Source organism: Erigeron canadensis, chromosome 4 (genome assembly GCF_010389155.1).
Source record: "Erigeron canadensis isolate Cc75 chromosome 4, C_canadensis_v1, whole genome shotgun sequence".
Lineage (NCBI taxonomy): Eukaryota > Viridiplantae > Streptophyta > Magnoliopsida > Asterales > Asteraceae > Erigeron > Erigeron canadensis.
Genome location: NC_057764.1, coordinates 43450088 through 43471004, shown reverse-complemented (window position 1 = coordinate 43471004; position 20917 = coordinate 43450088). Strand labels below are relative to the sequence as shown.

Below are 20917 nucleotides of genomic sequence, written 5' to 3'. Positions count from 1 at the left end.
TTGTTCCGCTCAGGCCCTGCTTAGGCATATAGATCAAGCTTAGTTTGCTTTTTTTTCTTTTTTTTTTTTTCCATTTGGGCTAGTATGCCAGTATGGTAGGCACGCATGGTGGATTATAGCACTAGCAGGGCACCTATTGCACTACCCCATCTACTAGTTGATACTCATATATGTATGTATATTATATATATATATATATATATATATTTTGACATGTCCCTTAACATATTGAATGAAATGAAGCAACGTTACGTACAAAGTTTTTAAAGCTCAGTATCAGCGTAAGAATATAAACATATGTGAAATTCGGATAATCTTTGTTATATTTGCACACCCTAAGGGCTAAGGCTATTAACGATTCAATATAGGACCAAGAAAGAACCGGTCTGAACGCACATAGCCATATAGGTATGTTTAATTGTAACATATGTATGTCTAGTCGTCCAAAACTGTAAAGCTAAACCCACACAACCACATACCGCTATCTATATACTGTATTTGATGTCCAAGTATATATAAAAGAAAAACTTCAAATAAAATTACTTTGCAATGCTTTTCTTAACGTAGATAAATGAGAAAGTACTGAGAGTGTAAGGTCATTTGGATATTATATTGTTAGATTGTCGTATATATGAGCCTATGAGTAGCTAGCTAGTACGTGCAATTTATTAATTTAACACCCTTTTGGATATCGCATTTATTTCTTTGCGTGCGAGTACATATTTATCACAATGATAACATGGAGTCCTATATACAGGGCATATAATCCCTTTTAAAGTCGATTTTGTGAGCTATTATGCTTAAAGTACCTTTCGTAAGTTCCTAATAGACCGTGATAGTATTTATTAAGTTAAAGATTGATTCTTTCCGGATAACATAAAAAAAAATTTCCTTTTCCAATTTGGTTGTATATAAAATCCAATTGTTTTTGCCATTTAGCTCTTGCTCGAGTGATCCAAGTGTGAGTTAATAGGCTTTACCTTTTTCAAGGTTCCTGTTTCAAATCTTAGCAATGCCGGTTATTTAAAAATACTCGTATATACACAATGTGTTTGTATATATGTTGGTTGTTCTATAATTATGTACTGTACGTTATTTTACACGAATTATTATAAATTAAAATCCACAACTGATCTCATACATATTCATATATATATGGCACTTATACCAATGCAATCAACGTATTGATCTCGCATACATTAATTTACTCAAACTACTAATACAAGAAACTATTTAAGCAAATAATGACTTACAATTAATTAAGTAGCATGTACTCGATCGTATTAATTAGTTGCATCTTCAGATATGTAGATCTCATTTACAAAACTCATTAAAGTACATATACATCTAGTATTTGCAAGCTAGATTGAACTTTCTACAATCGATTCCAATAACGTACCAAACTAAAGATCTCGATCGATCGCTCTTCGTATTAATTAATTAACCGTCATTAATTAATTAAGCTCGCTCCTCATGATCACTATGCTCGTCGACTTTTACCTTCTCGTCAACACAGGGGCCATAAGTCCAGCTACAAGCAAGAAAGTAGAACAAGTTGACGAAACTCATTAGTGCGAGAACCCAATAGTAAAGATCATAGCGAGCCTGGTTGATATTGGTGGTGATCCACCCTTCTTTCGAGCCGTTTCTTGTTATCTTTTCAACTGTGGTCAGTATAACACTTGCCAACAAATTAGCCACACCCATTCCGAGCAAGAAAAGTGAAGCCGCAATGCTAGCCATGCTTTTCGGGAATTCAGAGTAATAAAACTCGTTTTGCCCAATTGCACTAAACGCCTCTGCTAACCCATGTAAGCAATATTGTGGAGCAAGCCACATTGCGGACATGTGTATGACTGCTTGCGGATCGTTTGAAAGCCCTTGCTCGATTGCTTTTCTTCTTCTGACATGTTCAACAACAGCGGAAATGACCATGGCCAATGTGGAAATCACAAGACCGATTCCCATTCTCAGTTTAACACCAAGATGGACTTTTTTTTGTAAAACTTTTGATGCCAATGGGATTATTGCACGGTCATATAAAAGAACCCAAATTGCTATCATTGCGATGGTGAAAAACGAGAACGAGCCTGCTGGAATTTGGAAGGTTCCTAGATGCCGGTCCATGGATTTTGCTTGGAGTACTGGAAACGACGACTGGCTTACGTTTATTGACATCATGAGGCCAGATGACCACAAGGGTAGGACTCGGATTAGTGATTTCAGCTCCTCTACTTGCTCAACCGTGCATAAACGCCATGGATTTGAAGCGTTGCCATCTGGTGATACGTCTTTTGGGTTCTGAGTTATGCAAGCTCTATTCAACAACCTACAAAATTATAGGTATTTGATCGAGATTATTAGACTGCTGTATATATAGTACGTCTTGCTAATGAATGACAATCCTTCCTATATATGCGCTGTCATTAATTAAAATAGTTATATTTTCATCATAAATTTCAGGGTTAATTTGGGCTTTGATATGAAAATCCCTGGGTGTCCGATCCAGTACTTAATTAACTGTTATTGTATATATATGTAGTCAATTAAGTAGATATGAACAAACACGTACTACTTTAGAACTGGGCCAAAGACATCATCCCTGGCCCAAATTACATTCCTATATACGCCACCATTTTGTATATATAATTGTATTGCTTTAAAAAGCATGTGAAAATGGCATCTGTAACACATCTAATCATGTTCGTAGTTTGATCATATATCACTAGAACTTCGTAAAAAAGTAATGCATACGTTGACATACCTAAGTCGGTTGCTAGGCACGACGACGTTTGAGTCTTTTTGATGATGCCATGGGTTTGAAGGTCCAAGAACTACGTTACGGTTCTTACAAGCAACAACCATCACTTGTACAAAGCTTGTGATGATTATGCTGTTTTTAACTTTGGTCTTGATATAAAGAGAAGAAGCTACAAAGAACAAAAGGACCGATAAAATCATGAGAATGACAGGGACCCCAAAACCGACTTTCCATCCAGCATGATCTTGAATGTAAACAATGCCTGTAAATGCAACTAGGACCGCAATCGCGCTAGCTGCGTAATACCACCCAAAGAAGCTTTCTAATGCCCTCTCGTTGTTGGGATTCTTTTTATTGTCGATTTGTTCTGCACCAAATGCTAATGAACATGGTCTAACACCTCCAGCTCCGATTGAAATGAAAATAAAGGCGAATATCAAGAAAGCATATTGAGATTGAGTGGCTTTTACGCAGTGATCATCAGTGAATTGGTTGCAAGGAGGTGGCTTCAGTTGTGGAAGCATTGTTGTCAACCAAAGTAAGAATATCCCCTGTAGTTAATCAAAAAAAACACTAATAATTAATAACTAAATTTAATAGAGTAATGAAGGTACTATCTTTATGGGAGTACATAATGTTACCAGAAGGGAAAAGAGTGAGCCGAAGCCAATGGTGAGAAAGCGGCCCAAATACGAGTCAGAGAGAAATGCCCCTAATATTGGTGAAAAGTTGGAAGCTGCTGTCCAAAGGAAGAGTATGTTGGTGCCTTTTGCTACACTAATCTTGTAATCACTCATCAAATACAGGATCATGTTTGGCACCAACCCATAGCTTGCCACCTTCTCAAGTGCCTCATTTGCTACAAGAATAATTTAATTTTTTTTTTTAAAAAAAAACACACATCGATAATACGTACATATAGTAAAAAAAAAAAAAAACTCAGGATTTAAGAAACCGGCCATAATGTTGTAAAATATGAATGTAAAGATGGGAAGTAGTACTAGTCGTACCTATGATGAAGGGCATTGTGATTAAGCCACCTTTCCTTGTTGTTGTTGAGAGGTGTAGTGTTATTTGGCGATTAAGAATTTCCTCATCACCCATTTTCAAATCTTACTATCACTTTCTCTCACTCACAACCAAACTAAATAATATATGTACGTGTGGGTTATCTTCAATTCTCTCTTTATATATAAATAGTAGTTGCGCGCATTTGCTTTCAAGACCAAATCCAAATGTGTTGTCTCTACTTTTTCTTTATTTCGAGTTTGAGCTTGTATAACTATAAATTCAGTTTTTCGTTTATATGAGTTAATTACCTATCAAATATATTATTCTAAATGACTAAATGTATTTCTAATTATAAAAATAAAAAAAAATAAAAAAGGTACTGAAGTCTAAAACCATCAACGATTTATTCCATAACTAAATTTTTTTTAAGTGAGGGGTGGCTCAACAGTATTACGGGTCTAGGTGATCACTTTAGGCCCTTAAAATTCTAAGACCTTAATATTTTAATTTGTATATTAGATTTATTCTTTGGATTTTAGACTAAGTAAATGCATTGCAGTAACACTCTTATTGTCTTTCATCGGCATCCGTATTTTTTTTATTACTAATAGTTCAATAACAAACGTCTGTATTTTTTTTTTACTTTAATTTATGTGGTAATAAATTAGACATTTTTTCTTATGGCTGTGTCTAGATAAATTCGTATACATTACATTGTACTACAACCTGGCAAATTACGTACGAAGTTTGATTTGGGTTTTGATTGAATTTTTGAAAAATCTATTTAATCCTACAAATCAAGTGTACAAATTAAATCTTCCATATATATGTCATATGTGTCATTCATGCAAGTGAGCATAGGTACGTATGCCCCTTTTTAGTTCGATATGTAGATTGATTTGTGTTCGAAATTTTGTTATTATACAATAATTTATTTATTTTCTTGCAATTAATGTGACGTCACTTAATTTGTGGCTCGTTAGTGATCACACATTCGCACGCACAGTAGTTAATGATTAGTATCCGAAGGCCATCCCGAGTGCCACATCTATTCAAATAAACTGATTAAGATGTTTACGCATCAATATGTAAATTAAAATGTAAAATACATCACCCAAATTATTGCATCATCTACAGATGTGGCCCACCATATGATATGTTGCTTGTGACTTTGTAAGTTATGAATATGATATTACAAGAGAATGCGATTGATCCAACCTTGTCCTTATCGATGCCAATTTTGAAGATTCTATTCCAATTGTGATTTTGTTTTCAAAACTATTTTTATTATATTATTGTAAGAAAAATTGACATAGCTCTTTCTATTTGCGCATGTACACAAATAGCATCATTAAGATAATATTGTATGTAAATTAAGATCCAAAACATAAGATATATTATGATACATGACTAATACTATCCGATACTTGAAAATAACAAGAGCTCATTGGGTTGTGAGCTTGAATAGTAGTTACTAGTTAGTAATTCCTAACTAGAGAACCGCATACTACCCAACTGTAGAGTCATGGGTTTCATCCCAGACATACGAATCATAAGATATATTACTCGTATGATACATAACTAATACCTTCCGATACTTGAAAATAATAAGTGCTCATTGAGTTGTGAGCTTGAATAGTACTCCATCCGTCCCAATTTAAATGTCATAGTTTGACATTTTGGATCTTTCGTGTTTAATTTTGACCGTCAATATTTTTATTTGTGTTATATAAGATTTGATGTAATATATATGATTGGATAGGGTTTTAAATGTATTTTACATTGATATGATTTTCATCAAGTACTATATAACATTAACAAAATTATTTACGATCAAAGTTATGAAATAAAGACTTGACAAGTCAAAATAAGACATTGTAAATTGGGACGGAGGGAGTAGTTACTAGTTAGTAATTACTAACCGGAGAACTGCATATTGCCCAATTGGAAAGTCATGGGTTTCATTTCAGGCATGCGCGATTCGAGCATCGCATACTGTTTAATTGGATGTCCCTGTAATGTCTCAAATGCTAACTCTCTATTAAAAAAAAGATGTTATATGTAGACAGTGACGACGTGTTTTATAAAACATTTTCAATAGAAAGCTATTTTTAAGAGCTTTTTATAATTCTATATTTCTATCAAGCTATTGATTTAACTAAATGATATTTCCTCATTGAAATTAAAGGTTTATTGATAATAGCTTTTATTATTCAAGTCATTATATTTTCTCATTTATTTGGATTAATGTTTATATATAAAAAAAATTCGAGCTTTTTCAAAGCTTGATCCATTGAACAAAAACTTTTTATAAACAAGTCTTTTATAAAAAAATTTTTATAAAAACTCTCATTGTGAATCACAGTCAATATATTTCATGTAATAGCTACCGCCTAATATATTAGTTGGAAAATACAAAAACAAAAAATCTATGAAAAACTGGAAAAACCAAAAAATAAGAAAAAAATAACTAAAACAAAATCTGATATTTTAAAATCCGAATGATATTATCACCAATAGATGACATTGTTCATTACCATCACCTTTAATCGAATAGTAATAATGGTAATAAATTACATATAACATGTCGTACATTTCTGTTTTTGAATGCATCATGTGTCTATTATAAAGAGGAATCTTAGGCTTAAAGTAAATCTTTAGTTTATTTTTACATATTATAATGTCTCAACTTCTTTTTCTTTTCTCTTATCATTATCACATACCATATTGGTTTCTCATATACGCTTCTTCTAAACCTATCATTTTTGTTTATATCACCCTTTTGAGACCTACTGTTTTGACAAATGAACCATATTGGCTATTATTCTATAAAAAGTAGAAAAATTCAATATTTCCACTGGTGCTTGTCAGTGAGCTATTCGATGATACGAAGGATATTGGATATGTCATCAAGTTCTTCAATTTTGATCTCGACTATACAATGGTTTATCCGTAACGAAAAATATTGTCATAATACTAAACCCACTTGTTACCACTTTAAATATTGATTACTTAGACGGTCTTCAATGGTTTAGGTCATATCACTGGAAAAGATTGTTGTATTCGCATCGTATTGACATAACACTAAAGTATTAAACTCACTTTTTGTTCTAATGATTCAGTTTTATATCATTACGTTTTAACTAAAAAAGACATTAAAGTAATTAAAAAAAAACAACTTTTTTCATAAATTTGTAGAATGAAAATATATATGGCGTTTTTGGGTGAATTTTTATTTTATTTTATTTTTTTTAAAAACACTAGTCGTATCGAAGCTTGATGTTTGATTCCCCATAGAGCTGTCCCAAGAAAAAGAAAAAATAAAATAAAATTTGGCCCCAGCACCGAAGACTGAGTCTCAGTCCAAGACTATGAAGCCATAAATTCAACAATAAAACTCCACAAGAGATGATCTTTAGTAAATTGTTTGATGGTGGAAAATAAATTGGATTTTAGTTGGGTGGGCTTTCAAATGTACAAAGAAAATAAATAATGCAACCAATATGAATTATTTAAAATTATTGGTATAAATACAACTAATAAAAAAGACAAGGATATAAATACAATTTAAAGTTATTGTGATAAATATGGTGTCCATCTTAACATAATTTGTCTATATGTTCGTTTGTTATACAAAACTTATATTTATAACATAACTCGAACTAGCTGTCTATCCATAATACAAGGTGTATATCCGACTTGGTATGTTTCTTTCTTTAAATAATGTATTATATTGTTGAATGTATAAATAATGTTTGTATGTATTATTATATTTGTTTATTAAGTAAAAAAGAAAACATAAAAATTTGATTAGATTCTTAATTATTAAATTTGTTGAGTAAAAAAAAAAAACCACAAAGGCTTTATGACTATGAAGAGTTATTGTATGCTCAAACTCGACACCTTATGTATTTGCGGTAAAGCACCCCAACCCACTACAAATTTAAGTCAAGTTTTGAAAATCAGAACGAACTTATCTTAATAATGCAACTTTTTAGAATTTACATCCTCCATAGCCACGATAATAACTTGATTAGACTGGTCAAGGAAGAGGGTTAAGAAATAGCCAAGAGAATAACTTGATTAAACTGCATATACCCGAGTAAAAAAAACCCTCTATTAAGGAATAAACTGAATAAGAAAACCTCTATCAGTTTATTCTTCAAAATATGGAATGATGGAGAATTCATCATTTACTTGACCAACCAATTAAGTTTGTTAGACAACTGGACAAGAGGAAAGTTCAAATGATATGTTGGAGGATGGGATTGGGCCTAGTTAGGATGCTTTTGCACATGCATAAAGCACACAACACAATCATCAACACCATATCGTCGTCATCATTATCATCTAATTGAGGTCTAATCACATAAACCACCACAATGCATGTTTGCAATACATACTTCACCCCTGAGGCCCTGATCTAACTAATCACAAACAATTAGAAGCTGCATATACATCGTATGTTGCTGAATATGCTTGTATTACATGTTTATATTATACATCTGGAATACAGCAGCTTCAGAGAAAAAGAGCACACAGCTCAGCTACGGGACTTGCACCATTCCTCAAGTGTTGGAGCTGCTACTCCAATATTCTTCATGTCGTAAACATTGGCTGGTTCAAAATTTGAAAAAGAAAGTATCAGTTTGCATCTACAAAGGTGACACTCGCGCATAGAGCCATATAGGCATCAATGATTTGGCGGCGGAACTATTATACTACAACCAATTGGGTTCATAGGGTTACTCTATGGTTCATTGCAGACTAACAAAAAAGAAACGTCCACTAAAAGAAAACTATGAAATAGTACAATAATCAAAAGGCTTTTAAAAAACTGGAATTAACGGATTGTTGGTGGTTCAATTTGCAAGCATAACACTTTAAATTCTCATAAGATTTGCAATATTTGCTTCAAGAAACAGGACACTTATGACTAAACATAAGGGGTTTTGTAAGCCTCGATACCTGTCCGACTAACCCAGTAGCTTTATTCTATCCTTCGGTTTAAAATTATTATCTTTGTAATGATTAAACTACAGAGTTTTTACACTTAACTTTTCTTGATATATTATCTGTATATATTAATCATGACCTGACCCGAATCTAATATTATTCTATAGTGAACACTTACTTTTAACTTTAAAGGCTAGACATCATCAACACCATTATTGGCACATTCCTTTGTGAGCTCAACAGAAAGTGACAATTTGAAACTTGAACCACTTGTCGACACTGTGAATTGAGTGATTGCCAACCCTTACCCAATTATGGTCCTTTCCAACTTTTGGGGATTTCTAGAGAGTTAATCAAGGAACATATAAGTAAAAACAGATAGAATTATAACAAGGATTCTATGTCCAATCTATATAAAGGAAAAGGCTAGGTTGTATTAGGACCTATGCACATCTAGCAACATGCTTTTGGAAGGTGACAAGTTCATTATTTTGAGTTGGATGTAGACTTTGGATGGGATCATGTGCATCACTTATATGACAAAGCAGCCATGGCAAATCATATTCTCAATGTTTCCATCCTTTTAGAAAAGGTTAAGTACTCGAGTTTAACTACTTTGGCCAAGCTGTCAATTAGCCACTTTACAAACCTAAGACAGTGACTGATTATATGGCCACTTCTACTTCCAACAGAGCGCCATTATTACAACTTATTATTGCAAAAAGATGAAAAATCCAAATAAAACCTAGACAAATTTGAATTCTGCATTTTAGTCTAAATGGATCTCCAAATAGAGATATTATAACACAGATAGCTCGCTAATCATTTGAGACACATTCTTGAAGTGAAAATACCCAACAATTATGCTTGAATAGGTCTTTGTCCAAAACTACCTGCTGTTCTCTTCATGAAATTTTGCTCAACGTTATGTCAATCAGGCCCGTCAATGGGCCAGATTTAGATCAGAATGGCTAACAATCTAATCTGACCCGTGAACCAACTAACTGGAGCAAGTCATAGTAATAACTAATAAGAACTGTGTCGTCTAACTTCATCCACAAAGGTGTATGTGGAAGCGTGATCTGACAAATGAAACACATAAATTAAAAAGCTAAACGTGGATCATTACTTAAATCGACCCTTTTATTTCTTATTTATTTTACTCTCAACTTGACCCACCAAGAACCTCCCTACCCACATTCATCACACATAAGTCTCACCTGAATGTACCTCCATAATCCATCCCCCCTCGGGACATATCTACTTACGACAAATTTAGAGTTGGAGCTTAATTGAAAACATTTTTGTTTATCATATTTAACAAGAATGATTGACAAAAAAAAAACGAGTAAATTAATAAGGAACTAAATGGATCGAACAATGCAGAAGATGAATCAAGCCAAGTATTGAGCCACTTAAAATGGTCGATCTACTGAAATCGTCTATTGGGTCGGTATAGCAAGATTCTGATCTGTTGGGTCACACAAATGGATCTGATCAGATCAGATCAGATCCAGATCAAAACCAAGACCAGCCTATTGACATGTCTTAGACTTCACTTACAAACCCAACATCATTACTATATATCTAATAATATATTTATGGACGTTGTCATGCTGACCCCTAGCGAAAATAACACAAAACTCCAAGACTATCATGATCTAAGCCACAAGTGAATTTGTGAATAAGTTGGTTGAGTACCAACTAACTAGCTATTCTTAAGTAGTTTAGTGAATGTATTTAAAGATTGACAATTATATTTCAAGCATCACCAAAAAAGAAAGAAAAAAGTATAGATAGTACTGAAAAAGGTTTACTAAAATCACAGGATCAATATGTTTATTACATGTTCTAGAAACAAAATTACTACCCGCAAAGTTTGTGAGATGAAACCGACAAAATTTTAAACGATACCGCATGAAACAAGAACAAGAATTATATCTTGAACAACATCTAACAGAGATAAGATATAGCATTGTGCAGAAAATGGTTGGATAAACTGTACATTTTAAGTTCCAAGTGTACAGTTGCAGAGTTTTTACCCAAAAGAATTCAAAAGATGTTAAACTTAAAAGTTAAAGCTTTAATATACTCTTTAAAAATTCATTAAAAACGAGATATCAATCATCATTAATTCGGTTAGCGCATGATCATGCAATCAAAAAGGGTATCATAATGAGGAATAAAAGTAAAGCCAAGAGAATAAGCATACCGGCATGTACATCGGGGGTAGCAGCAGCTGTGGCATCAACAATAACAGTAACAGACTTGTAATCCAGTTCTACAGCATCAAAAACAGTCTGCCTAATGCAATTGGGGGTTTGAACACCTATAAACAAAGACACAACAAAACTAAAATATCGACAATCAAATATGAATAACAGACTAATCAAGAGAAAATCATCTTACCAACAATAACCAAACTGTCGATCCCTGCTCCTTGAAGAACTGAATGAAGGGGTGTAGCGAAAAATGCACTAAACCGAGTTTTTACCACCTTATAATCTTCTTCTTTGATTACAAGACCATCAACCAGTTCAGCCCCCTTACTCCCTTTTGAGGTCGGTTTTGGTTTTCCATTGCCATACAAATGCCTTCGAAATAGCTCAACGTCTCTTCCCGATGGGTCATGTTCTCGTACAACCTACATTTTAAACTCAAACATACATCAAATATTTGTCATGTTGTTTAGTGGAAGTTGCACATTCATTAGATATCAAACCAATAATTGCTAGGTCCACATTCATTAGCACTAATTAACTTTAATTGCAACTCATTACAAAATTTAGTTACTTAAATGATCGGCCATGTCTCTAAGTTTCGTCAGTTTTTAGGGGTGGTGTTGTTTCAATTCGACCCATTGGTTTCACGGTCCACGCTTTCAAGTTCAGATTCAATGATTCATGGAGGTCGGTTCGTGTGTTTTAACTGTCATGTTCAACTTTCGTAGTTACATCATATGGGGTTTCTTTTATTTAGTCCATGGTTCGTATTTGTTAGTGATTCAAGTGGTACAAAGTCCAGTTTAATCATCTTAATAGTCACATTTGTAACTTGTCAATGTATCAATAGAAACTTTATTGAAAATTCAGCTTTAAAATTGGCTTCAACCAAAAAAAAAAAAAGAAAAGAAGAAAGGGGGGGACCCACCCAAGTAACAAGATAGCCTCGGTGTCTAGCAACATCAACAGCTTTGATAACATTAGGAACAATAGCTAGACCACCATCCACACGCATTGACCCATCACTCAACACAAAATCATTCTGCAACAATATCAATACATAAATGATACATCTATATTTATACCTATATAATCCAAATAAATAAAACAACAAGAAAAAAAAAAGGCAAGTAATTAACAAATAAAACGAAATGAACTAAACCTGCATATCAATGACAAGTAGAGCGGTTTTGTTGTTATCAGCCGCCATCATTTATGCGCCAATTTTGGTTTTCACTACTGAAAACTTTATAATTATCTGCCTTTGTGTTTGGATGAGCAAATGCTTTCCTGATTTTGCAACTTTTATTGTTTTCCATAAGCGAAAAGGGAAGCTTAGGTATAATTGTATAAACACTAGTATACAAATTTTTTAATATTTTTTATTATTGAAATTTAAGTACCTAACAACCTGATATTCTCGTCCTTTTCTATAAATATAGATTGGAAAATAATGGTAACCACTAGCAATTTACTTCTTCTAATCTAAATGTGAATAAAAATGATTATATTTATGGATTTAAATTAAGGGGTTAATAAGTATGTTGTTGGAAGCATGTTTCTATCATGATTTTCAAGAGAATGGAAGATTTTGTATTTAAACATGTGATTTTTAGGAGAAGTTTGTGAAGGAAAAACTTAGAAACAAGCTGCATATTGGTTTTTCCCATAAATTAAATGGACATTGAAAATATAATTTTATGTTATACAAGTAAGTTTTTTGCTTAATAGTAGTCAGCTAGTATTAGTTTTGCTTTTCTAAAAAAACTTTTTTGAGAAATGATATAGTTTTTTAAAAATTAACCTAAAAATTTTTTTATATTTTTTATTTTATTAATAAAAATTTTAGGCTAACTATTTTAAGAAGATTAATAATTTTCAAAACTTTCACATACTTCGACGGAAGGTTAACATATACACATAGACAACTTATATAATGTTAAACTTATACCAAGCTTTCCAACAAAATTTCTATGCTTTGTACTACTTCTATATCATAAGAATCTAAGAGTGTGTTTGGTTGCAGAAAACATCCCAGTTTTCTATTTTTGTTTTTCATGAAAATATAGAAAACAGAAAACACGTTATAATTATAGTTTTTTAAAAGTATTTTCCAAAAAAACAGAAAACAATGTTTCACTTTTCTATGAAAAACTTATAAATTTTTTTTTTTTTGTTTTCCATTTTCATTTTCCATTCTCCTCCTCTCCCGACACCTCTAACATACTTTCTGATTTTCTAATTAGAATGCGTTTCAAAATTTTTATTTGTTTTATAAAAAATAAAAACCCTATTTATTTTCTAAACAAATTAGAAATGAAAATTTTAAAAACATTTTATACAACCGGACCCTATTAGTGATTTAAAATCTTGTATAATCTTTTTGAGAACCCTAGTGTGAATGATGGCACAACGTCAAAACATAATACTAGTAATGCGCAAAACACGGTATACATACATATCACATTGTATTACTACTAACAAAATTTGAGCAGATTTTTAGTTAGACATCTTATATTGCTCTTTGTGGAATGTAAGAATGGTAAATGGTTCTAATATTTCAAAGAAAAGTCTAATATAGCAACACAATTCATCATAGAAATGCACTAATGCCCCCATCAACTTACATGTCTGGCCATCCATCAGACCACCACCAGAAGTCTAAAACCGATTGATCACATGGCAACCTAGAACGTAATGCTTCCAGAAAAACAAACAGCTATATACTATAAAACTATTAAGCAATTGTGAAAGAATGATTATTGTAAATGAAGCAGAATCAATTGCTTTTGTTTCATAGGGAATGTTCATTCCTCGTTAAATATCTATATGTATAAAGCCCATTCTGTGCCCATTTTCATCCATTCTTCTAGAAACTAGTCATTCTTTTCGGTGTTAATTGAACCGCCATGCCGTTGCATTGCAACAACTGGTTCACTGCATCGTGCGCACCGGAATGATGGAGTTGCGGCACATCGCGTTCTCAGACAGTAATAACAATACCTGGAATAAAAAACTATACTCTGTCAGGTAAATAGTTATAAAGGATGATCATGCACACAGATTCCGTAATCCAATAATTTGTTATGACATTCACAAAATGTATCATAAGAATTGGAGGCACCAAATTCAACCCATTAACTTATCAATGGCTCGATTCAGGTTATGTTCTACTTCCCACGGGTGGAAATAAATAGCTTAAAAGGATCCAAAGTCAATTTGGTTAACTGTGTTGAAAGTCACCGAAAATGTAATTTTTGGGTAAAAGGGACCTCCTAAATAATTTTATTAAAGAAATCAAGCTATTACTCAAATAATATAACGTTTGTAATATATTGTGTTATATAAAGCATGCAATCTGCTCCTATTTTTCCAATACCAAAAAAACCTGTATTGACCTGAACATCTTTTGACCTACTACCTTACCTGGGAGAAAAAAAAATAAAGTTGGGCCCATGAAACTATACATGGGTTTAGTTTCAAGATAGGCATTGACCCATTGTGTCCAATATAATTTCAACCCAACTATATGAAAAAGGATCAACTGAACTAGTATTCTATTGATGATGGATCAAAGAGCTATGAACTAAGAGCTAGAAGACAACAAAGTGGGTCAAAAGTCGCCTAAACTGTATTCAAAAATTTGTAGCCTACTAATTTATTATGTTTAGATTAAGACTATCATTATGACAATAATAGTGTTTTTTGTGATCATATTTGATATTGTTATGACAATAACAGTGTTGATGGATCCTGTCCCGTTTGAAATAAACATATTTTGACCAGTTGCCTAATCTGCCTGTTTTGCCACCACTAATGAATACTTCTTACTTTTTTTGGTTTAACCTTTTATTTTGGAAATAACCGTGCCCTCTTTAACAAGATAATGAAGAGTTATGCTAGTACACCATCAGATACCTGTGCTGGCAAGGAAGAGCAAGATACACAGTTGTTGGATTGGCCTGACAGATGGGGCATAGTGTTTCATCTCCGCCTGATCCTGAAGAATTATCCTTTGAAAATGGACGAAGAAAACTCTTCATGGAGGAAGAATTTAAAAGGGGGAGAAGCAACAGCAACATTTCCTGCAAAATGTAGTAGCCGACAACATACAAATTAGGGAGCAGCATTGCATTCTTTTGTTAGGTGAACTTAAGCTGATATTATGATGAGCAGATAAGAATGTGAAGTACCGAGAATTCATTCCAAACTAATTGTCTATTCATGTACTCAAAACTAACTGCACGGTTCATATGAGGACTCCCGTAAACAAGTCTCGCTCGTATAGCCCTTTCGATCAGATTCCTGTACCTGTATTCATAGGACAAAAGTCAGTAAGGACATCGGTTTCAACTGAATAATTGATTAAACAAATACTTAAAATGTGAATAATTTAAATGGAGTTGATAAGAAGATTAAGATCAATTGGAGAATTCGCATGATCAGATAAAGAAGCTTGGAGCAGCATAGCATACCTCCCAGTGTAAAGAAATATAAGCAGATTGGTAAAAGAAGCAGCTTTATAAAATCCTTCAATACGTTGTACTAAAAGCCATGCTCGACGAGCTAGTGACCTCTGTGTATTAAATAAACAATCAAGAGATGAAGGCAGCGGAAGAGAGAGGAAGAAGAAAAAAAGGAAGAGAAAAGACTGATGTTAATTCTTCATATTCATCATCAAAATTCAATATTTTTGTTTGAAAACAGGGTGGATACCTGTTCAGAATCACCCCATTGACGGAAAGCAGAGAAGGACTGCAGACGGGTCCAGATATACTGACCACCAACTGTTGCTACACAATACCATAATTTCTGATAAACGGTGAGTCCAGGTCCCTCCAATCCCGTCCTAACTGTAGGTTGACATTAATTATAAACATAAGGTATGCTTTTTAGGCAGCAGGCAGATGAAGCTTCATTGTACATGATACAGTTACATATTGCTACTTAACAGGCTGCATGTAAGTGTTTTTCATGTCGAGAATTAGCTGCACAGTGATCAGTAACCGTCTCAAACCTTCTAATATAATTTTAGAAATTGTTTAGGTGGCATTTGGTTTGTATCCAGGAATCACTGTAGGTCAAATTTGATAACCAGAAAGAACTACGATGGGTATGATTACTTAAGATTAGATGTTTGGCTTACGTATTGATTTCTCAAGCTGATGTTTGATATGCTATCTTTGGGTATGAGACTGCTCTAAAATCTTAACAAAAATGACATGAAAATCAAATAAACAAATATGACATGCTTTAAACATCTTACTTTTTCCTCTAATATCCGTGGCACGTTCATCTCTATATCGCAGATTCATGAGAGCGTTTCCCGGAGTAGGTTTATCGACCCATATCGAGAACCTCCAGATAAGAAACTCCAGAAATGCATCAAGTTCTGCTTCATATTGAAATAATAATCCTGGCTAATCCCAAAAAGAAAAGGATAGCAAATTAACCTCCAAACGACTCGACTAATGCAAATGGGAGAAGAAATCAACTTATACTAAAATTTGAAAACCTAATTATGGGTAACAAATGAACCAAGCAGACATGACTAAAGCAGCATCCATATGTATTAAGCACTCAAACATATAACTGTGTGATATGCTATACCTTCATTACGGAGAAAACCTTAACCATTTGTTCTTTCAACATAGCTGACATTTCGATATCGAGCCTGCCTGCATCCACCTGGTTAACTCTGGATATTGCAATTGGAATTGCAGACTGCAAACATATTTTCAACAGATTAATAACTCATTCTATTCGACTTACTAAATTAGCAAAGATGCTTTAATCAGTAATCATACTATATGGATTACGTGTAGTCATGTGAAAAGTTAATCATGATCTAAATTAGTGTTTGAGGCAAGTTGAGACTGACCCGAAACAATACTCTCACGCTGATGTAAAAAAGTTTAACACCAACCAGACTCTCAGATGGCACTTGGTTTCCTTATTCATTTACTACTCTTAAAGCCTTCAAATTTTGCCAGCTAAGGAGGTAGTCTTGGTTGACCATCCTGAGTAGGGATGAGCGAAAATACCGAAAAACCGAAACCGAACCGGTATCGGTTTTGATTTTGGGACGAAATCAGTTTCGGTACCAATCGGTTCGGTACTGGTTCGGTACGGGAGAACCGAAATAAAAACCGAAATTTTTGTATCATTGTTTTAATTGATTTTACGGTCTATAATCGTCCCCACTAATTTAATTTCCATCATCACTCTTGTATATAAATCTTGTATATCTATTTGTCTTTATACATTGTACATAGAATATTAATAACATTAGAAAAGTGAATTGAAGTAACAAGGCTTTATTGAAAATGGGGGTAGCATTTCAAAAGTTTTGTTGCTGCAAGTTTCTTCGAAGTTTAATTATGTTTCCTATAGCAAGACTTACAAGCTGCATAATATCTCTTGCTAAATGTATACCACACTGATCCACATTAAAAACAAGTATCAAATGTTTTACTTTCGATCTCCAAGATCCCTGTTTTGTTGCTAGTTTAAACCAGAACTATAAACACCAATAACATCGCTATGCTCACCAGCTAAACATGGAACAACAGCAAAACAAGAAGTAAAACCCACGAAAACCCCATCCTCTTTCATCCTAATGAGAGTCAAAATTCGGTACCAAATCGGGATAAAACCGAAATACCGGTGCTGTACAGGTACCGTACCTATGTAATCGGTACGGTATTCGGTTCTCACTTTGGGTCGATTTCGGTTTCGGTATTTGTCGGTTTCGGTACAGTTCCGTACCGGAAACCATCCCTAATCCTGAGTGTAACATTTTATTCTTATCAGGCAAATGACTCTCACACTGATAAGTGGTTGAGAGAGTCCAACACTCATCAAAGGTGCATGGAGCTGTCAGTCTGTCACATGTGTGGTAACTTGATAAGGCAAAAGACTGCATATCTTAACGTGGTAAATTTGTAGATATTAAAAGCAATAAAGTGTAAATAGTTGAGTAGGTTGTTTGACAAGTTAGTTAGACAGCTACAATTATGTGGGTAGGTTGTCAAGTAGTTATGTATGTAGATATAAACAATTGTATCTAACTATCTACTGTATTTTTCAATCACCAGAATCTTTCTAATCCTCTTTCTCGCATCTCATAAGTTCTCATGTTGGCAGTGTTTCTCCGCCAAGTTTTCTTGTTCTCAAAGATACATAGCTAGTTCCTTACTTTGAACTCAATCTGTTGTCTATTACTCCATACTAAACTCACAAAAATTAGTAAATTGGTTGTTATTCTCTATCCGCCTTTTATGCTATTCAGGGCTTGGCAGCAATGAAGGTGTTGGCTCTGTTTACACTTTCTACTCAATGTGCAACTGCAATTTATTGATGACAGGCTGGCGTCCTTGATTGCTTCTCGTTCAGATAAAGCCAAGAAATTATATTTTCTTATCCTACTAGGCTTTTCAATAAGATAGCTAATGGCCTAATGCTTGTAAGCACACTTGCACTCTTTGGAATCATAGACTAGGTCCTTACTACTTCAATTTGAAAGTTGAAACCTTTTTTTCTGGTTACCTAAAGTGGTTGTTGATGGCGATACATTAGTCATCTCGCATGACAAAATTTTATTAATTACCATATAATCTTAGTGAATCTCATGCATAATGCATCTAGTGTGCTTCATTTGATTGTAGTAATGTTCGGGCGCCTAATAAGTTGACTACAGTAAGTTCACTTGATAATTTTAGATATATTTTTACTCTAATAGTCTAGTAGATGACTACAGTAAGGCCACTCGGGGTTTTTCTTAGTTCACTATTTCAAGTGTGAAAAATCTGCTTGAAGTTCTTCCATATTCAATTCAACTCTAAGTCAAAAATGTCAGATCATGCAGATGAGTTTGTATGTGGTACATTTTGGAAGGTTACAGCATTATTCATTAAACATCTTTTGTAGATACATCTCGGAAAAATGGAAGATCAGTAAGGAAACACAGACATGTTTTAGAGGTGGCTTGAGATTTCATGTTCATCTTCCATTACATTCTAAGGAGATTGTAACGCTACAGCCACTCTTCAGTGCTTAACTATAGAACCGGATACTCGGATAGGCAGTTCTTCTCAATAACACACCCTCTTTCGATCATTTGAGAATGTTTGCATCTTTTGCAGCGGCTAGAGTATTTCTAAAAGTACGAAGATTTTTACCAATTGAAGTACCTTGTGTTTTTAGGGGCTATCCTCAACACCCGAAAACGTAAAAAACCATATAACCTAAGAGCTCATTCCTCATCTTTTTGTTTGCAGAGACATAAAATTCTATGAACACATTTTTCCTTTTCTAATTTGTATAAAATTTCATCATAGTCTCCCAATTTCCTTACCTCGGTCACCTTTGATTTGTTCTTTCAACAATTTGTTTGTCTAAATTGTTTCATTCTCTACCGACTTACTAACCAGGTCACCTCGTTGGTTATTTGGACGATTGTTTGTTACTTTGTTTAAGCTACTACTCCAAATGATAACAACTATCCTACTCCTGCAGAACTGGCATCTTTTTCTTATATTAGTAGCTCGTGCTCGTCTACTTCTTCATTACTTAAATCTCAACCGTTTCATGGCTAATCAAGTATCTACTTTAGATATCATGCCTCAATACTGGGACTTATTGTGTGCCCTTCTAGCTCAAACTAGTCCCACACAAATTTAAGAAGTTGTCAAAGACCATGATTGAAAAGTTGAGAGATCTAGAAGCTAACTCATAACGGGAGCCTACTTTTTTCCCTTCCTCATGGTAAAAAAGCCAAACATTGTCTTTCAATCTTTACAACCATGCTTGATTTAATGATATTATTCAAAGAAATAACGGAAGACTTTGGGGCGAAGAAACCTTTGCACCTACTTCAAACACGTTTAAGCTAAAATTCTTGCTAGCAACAGCTACAACGCATGAATAGTAGTAAAATTTGTCAAATGAATGTGTCTAATGCCTGATTACATAAATATATGTAATTGAAGACTTGTATACAAACATAGATCAACACGGGTAAGTAAAGTCATGTGTCAACATTTTCTAAACTTTCTCTAGTCCGCAAGTTCAACAAGTCCTTGTATGACTTAAATCAAGCACCAACCCGATAATTTGTTAAAAATTTCTTCTGTATTAATATCATTTAATATTTAACGGTCTTGAGCCTAAAAGCGAAGATATTTCCTTTAATATTTTTTCTAGCATATGAATGATAGACATATAAATAGTTTTTTAGGTTGTTAGACAAGTTAGTTAGGCAGTTACAAAGTATGATATTCTCCTCTAACCTCATGTATGTATATATAATATATACAACTAATCAAATGAAATCATTCAAATCCTATCTCTATCATATGCCTAATATCGTATGTATAACAATATTAATGTAAAAGTAATGGATATTAGAAATAGAGGTTGTACCAGTGGAGAAAGAGTGTTGGATTGCCAGCGAGGAGATAATGTTTGGTGAGAATGAATCCAGGCTGTTTCTTCAATTGGTGGAGTTGATGCTAGGGTTTCTCTCATCGGAATTAGAATTTGATACGGCGGCGCCGGCGAGATTGAGGGCACCGGTGACGGAGGAGATAATCAATCAAAAGAGATGATTGGAATTGTTTCCCTTTTCACACTAGAAATTGAAGATAAAAAGCTTTTTTCATTTATTATTCACTGTAAACCCCAAATTTAGGAGGGAGGCCGGAGGCACTTTTCATATTATAAGTATATTTTGTTGATATCATTCACGATGCTGATAATGTTTTTTTTTTTTTTCTTTTTACCGGTTTAGAATTTTACTTACCGAAGCTTCAACATGACGTCTAAAGAAGAACCTGTTACATGCTTCTAAGCATTGATAGACTTATTTAGTACTCGTGGTATTGATTTTGATTCTAGCCCATCAGTTTGGATTTAATATAATTTAATAATTAAAAGTTAGCAACTATAACCACTAAAAAGTGAGAAG

At 33.6% G+C, this 20917-nt stretch overlaps 3 protein-coding genes across 4 annotated transcripts; all 3 read right to left on the bottom strand.

Moving 5' to 3' along the window:
• Nucleotides 1–1232: 1232 nt before the first annotated feature.
• On the bottom strand, nt 1233–3905 carry LOC122596363 (protein NRT1/ PTR FAMILY 1.2-like). Its single transcript, XM_043768929.1, has 4 exons — nt 3772–3905; nt 3403–3620; nt 2765–3312; nt 1233–2329 (listed from the first exon to the last, which is right to left on the bottom strand). The coding sequence occupies exons 1-4, from the start codon at nt 3863–3865 to the stop codon at nt 1459–1461; spliced, it is 1731 nt and encodes a 576-aa protein (XP_043624864.1). The 5' UTR covers nt 3866–3905; the 3' UTR covers nt 1233–1458.
• Nucleotides 3906–8089: 4184 nt separating this feature from the next.
• Nucleotides 8090–12261, bottom strand: LOC122595975 (probable inactive nicotinamidase At3g16190). 2 transcript variants are annotated; one of them, XM_043768463.1, is made up of 5 exons: nt 12113–12261; nt 11879–11992; nt 11138–11372; nt 10941–11057; nt 8090–8389 (listed from the first exon to the last, which is right to left on the bottom strand). In XM_043768463.1, the coding sequence occupies exons 1-5, from the start codon at nt 12161–12163 to the stop codon at nt 8316–8318; spliced, it is 591 nt and encodes a 196-aa protein (XP_043624398.1). In that variant the 5' UTR covers nt 12164–12261; the 3' UTR covers nt 8090–8315. The 2 variants fall into 2 exon arrangements, with proteins under 2 accessions (XP_043624398.1, XP_043624399.1); XM_043768464.1 differs by lacking the exon at nt 8090–8389 and adding an exon at nt 9280–9810.
• Nucleotides 12262–13482: 1221 nt separating this feature from the next.
• LOC122595818 (peroxisome biogenesis protein 2) lies at nt 13483–20683 on the bottom strand. Its single transcript, XM_043768267.1, has 8 exons — nt 20374–20683; nt 16561–16674; nt 16217–16370; nt 15667–15803; nt 15426–15526; nt 15144–15261; nt 14869–15035; nt 13483–13953 (listed from the first exon to the last, which is right to left on the bottom strand). The coding sequence occupies exons 1-8, from the start codon at nt 20476–20478 to the stop codon at nt 13827–13829; spliced, it is 1023 nt and encodes a 340-aa protein (XP_043624202.1). The 5' UTR covers nt 20479–20683; the 3' UTR covers nt 13483–13826.
• Between the last annotated feature and the right edge of the window lie 234 nt (nt 20684–20917).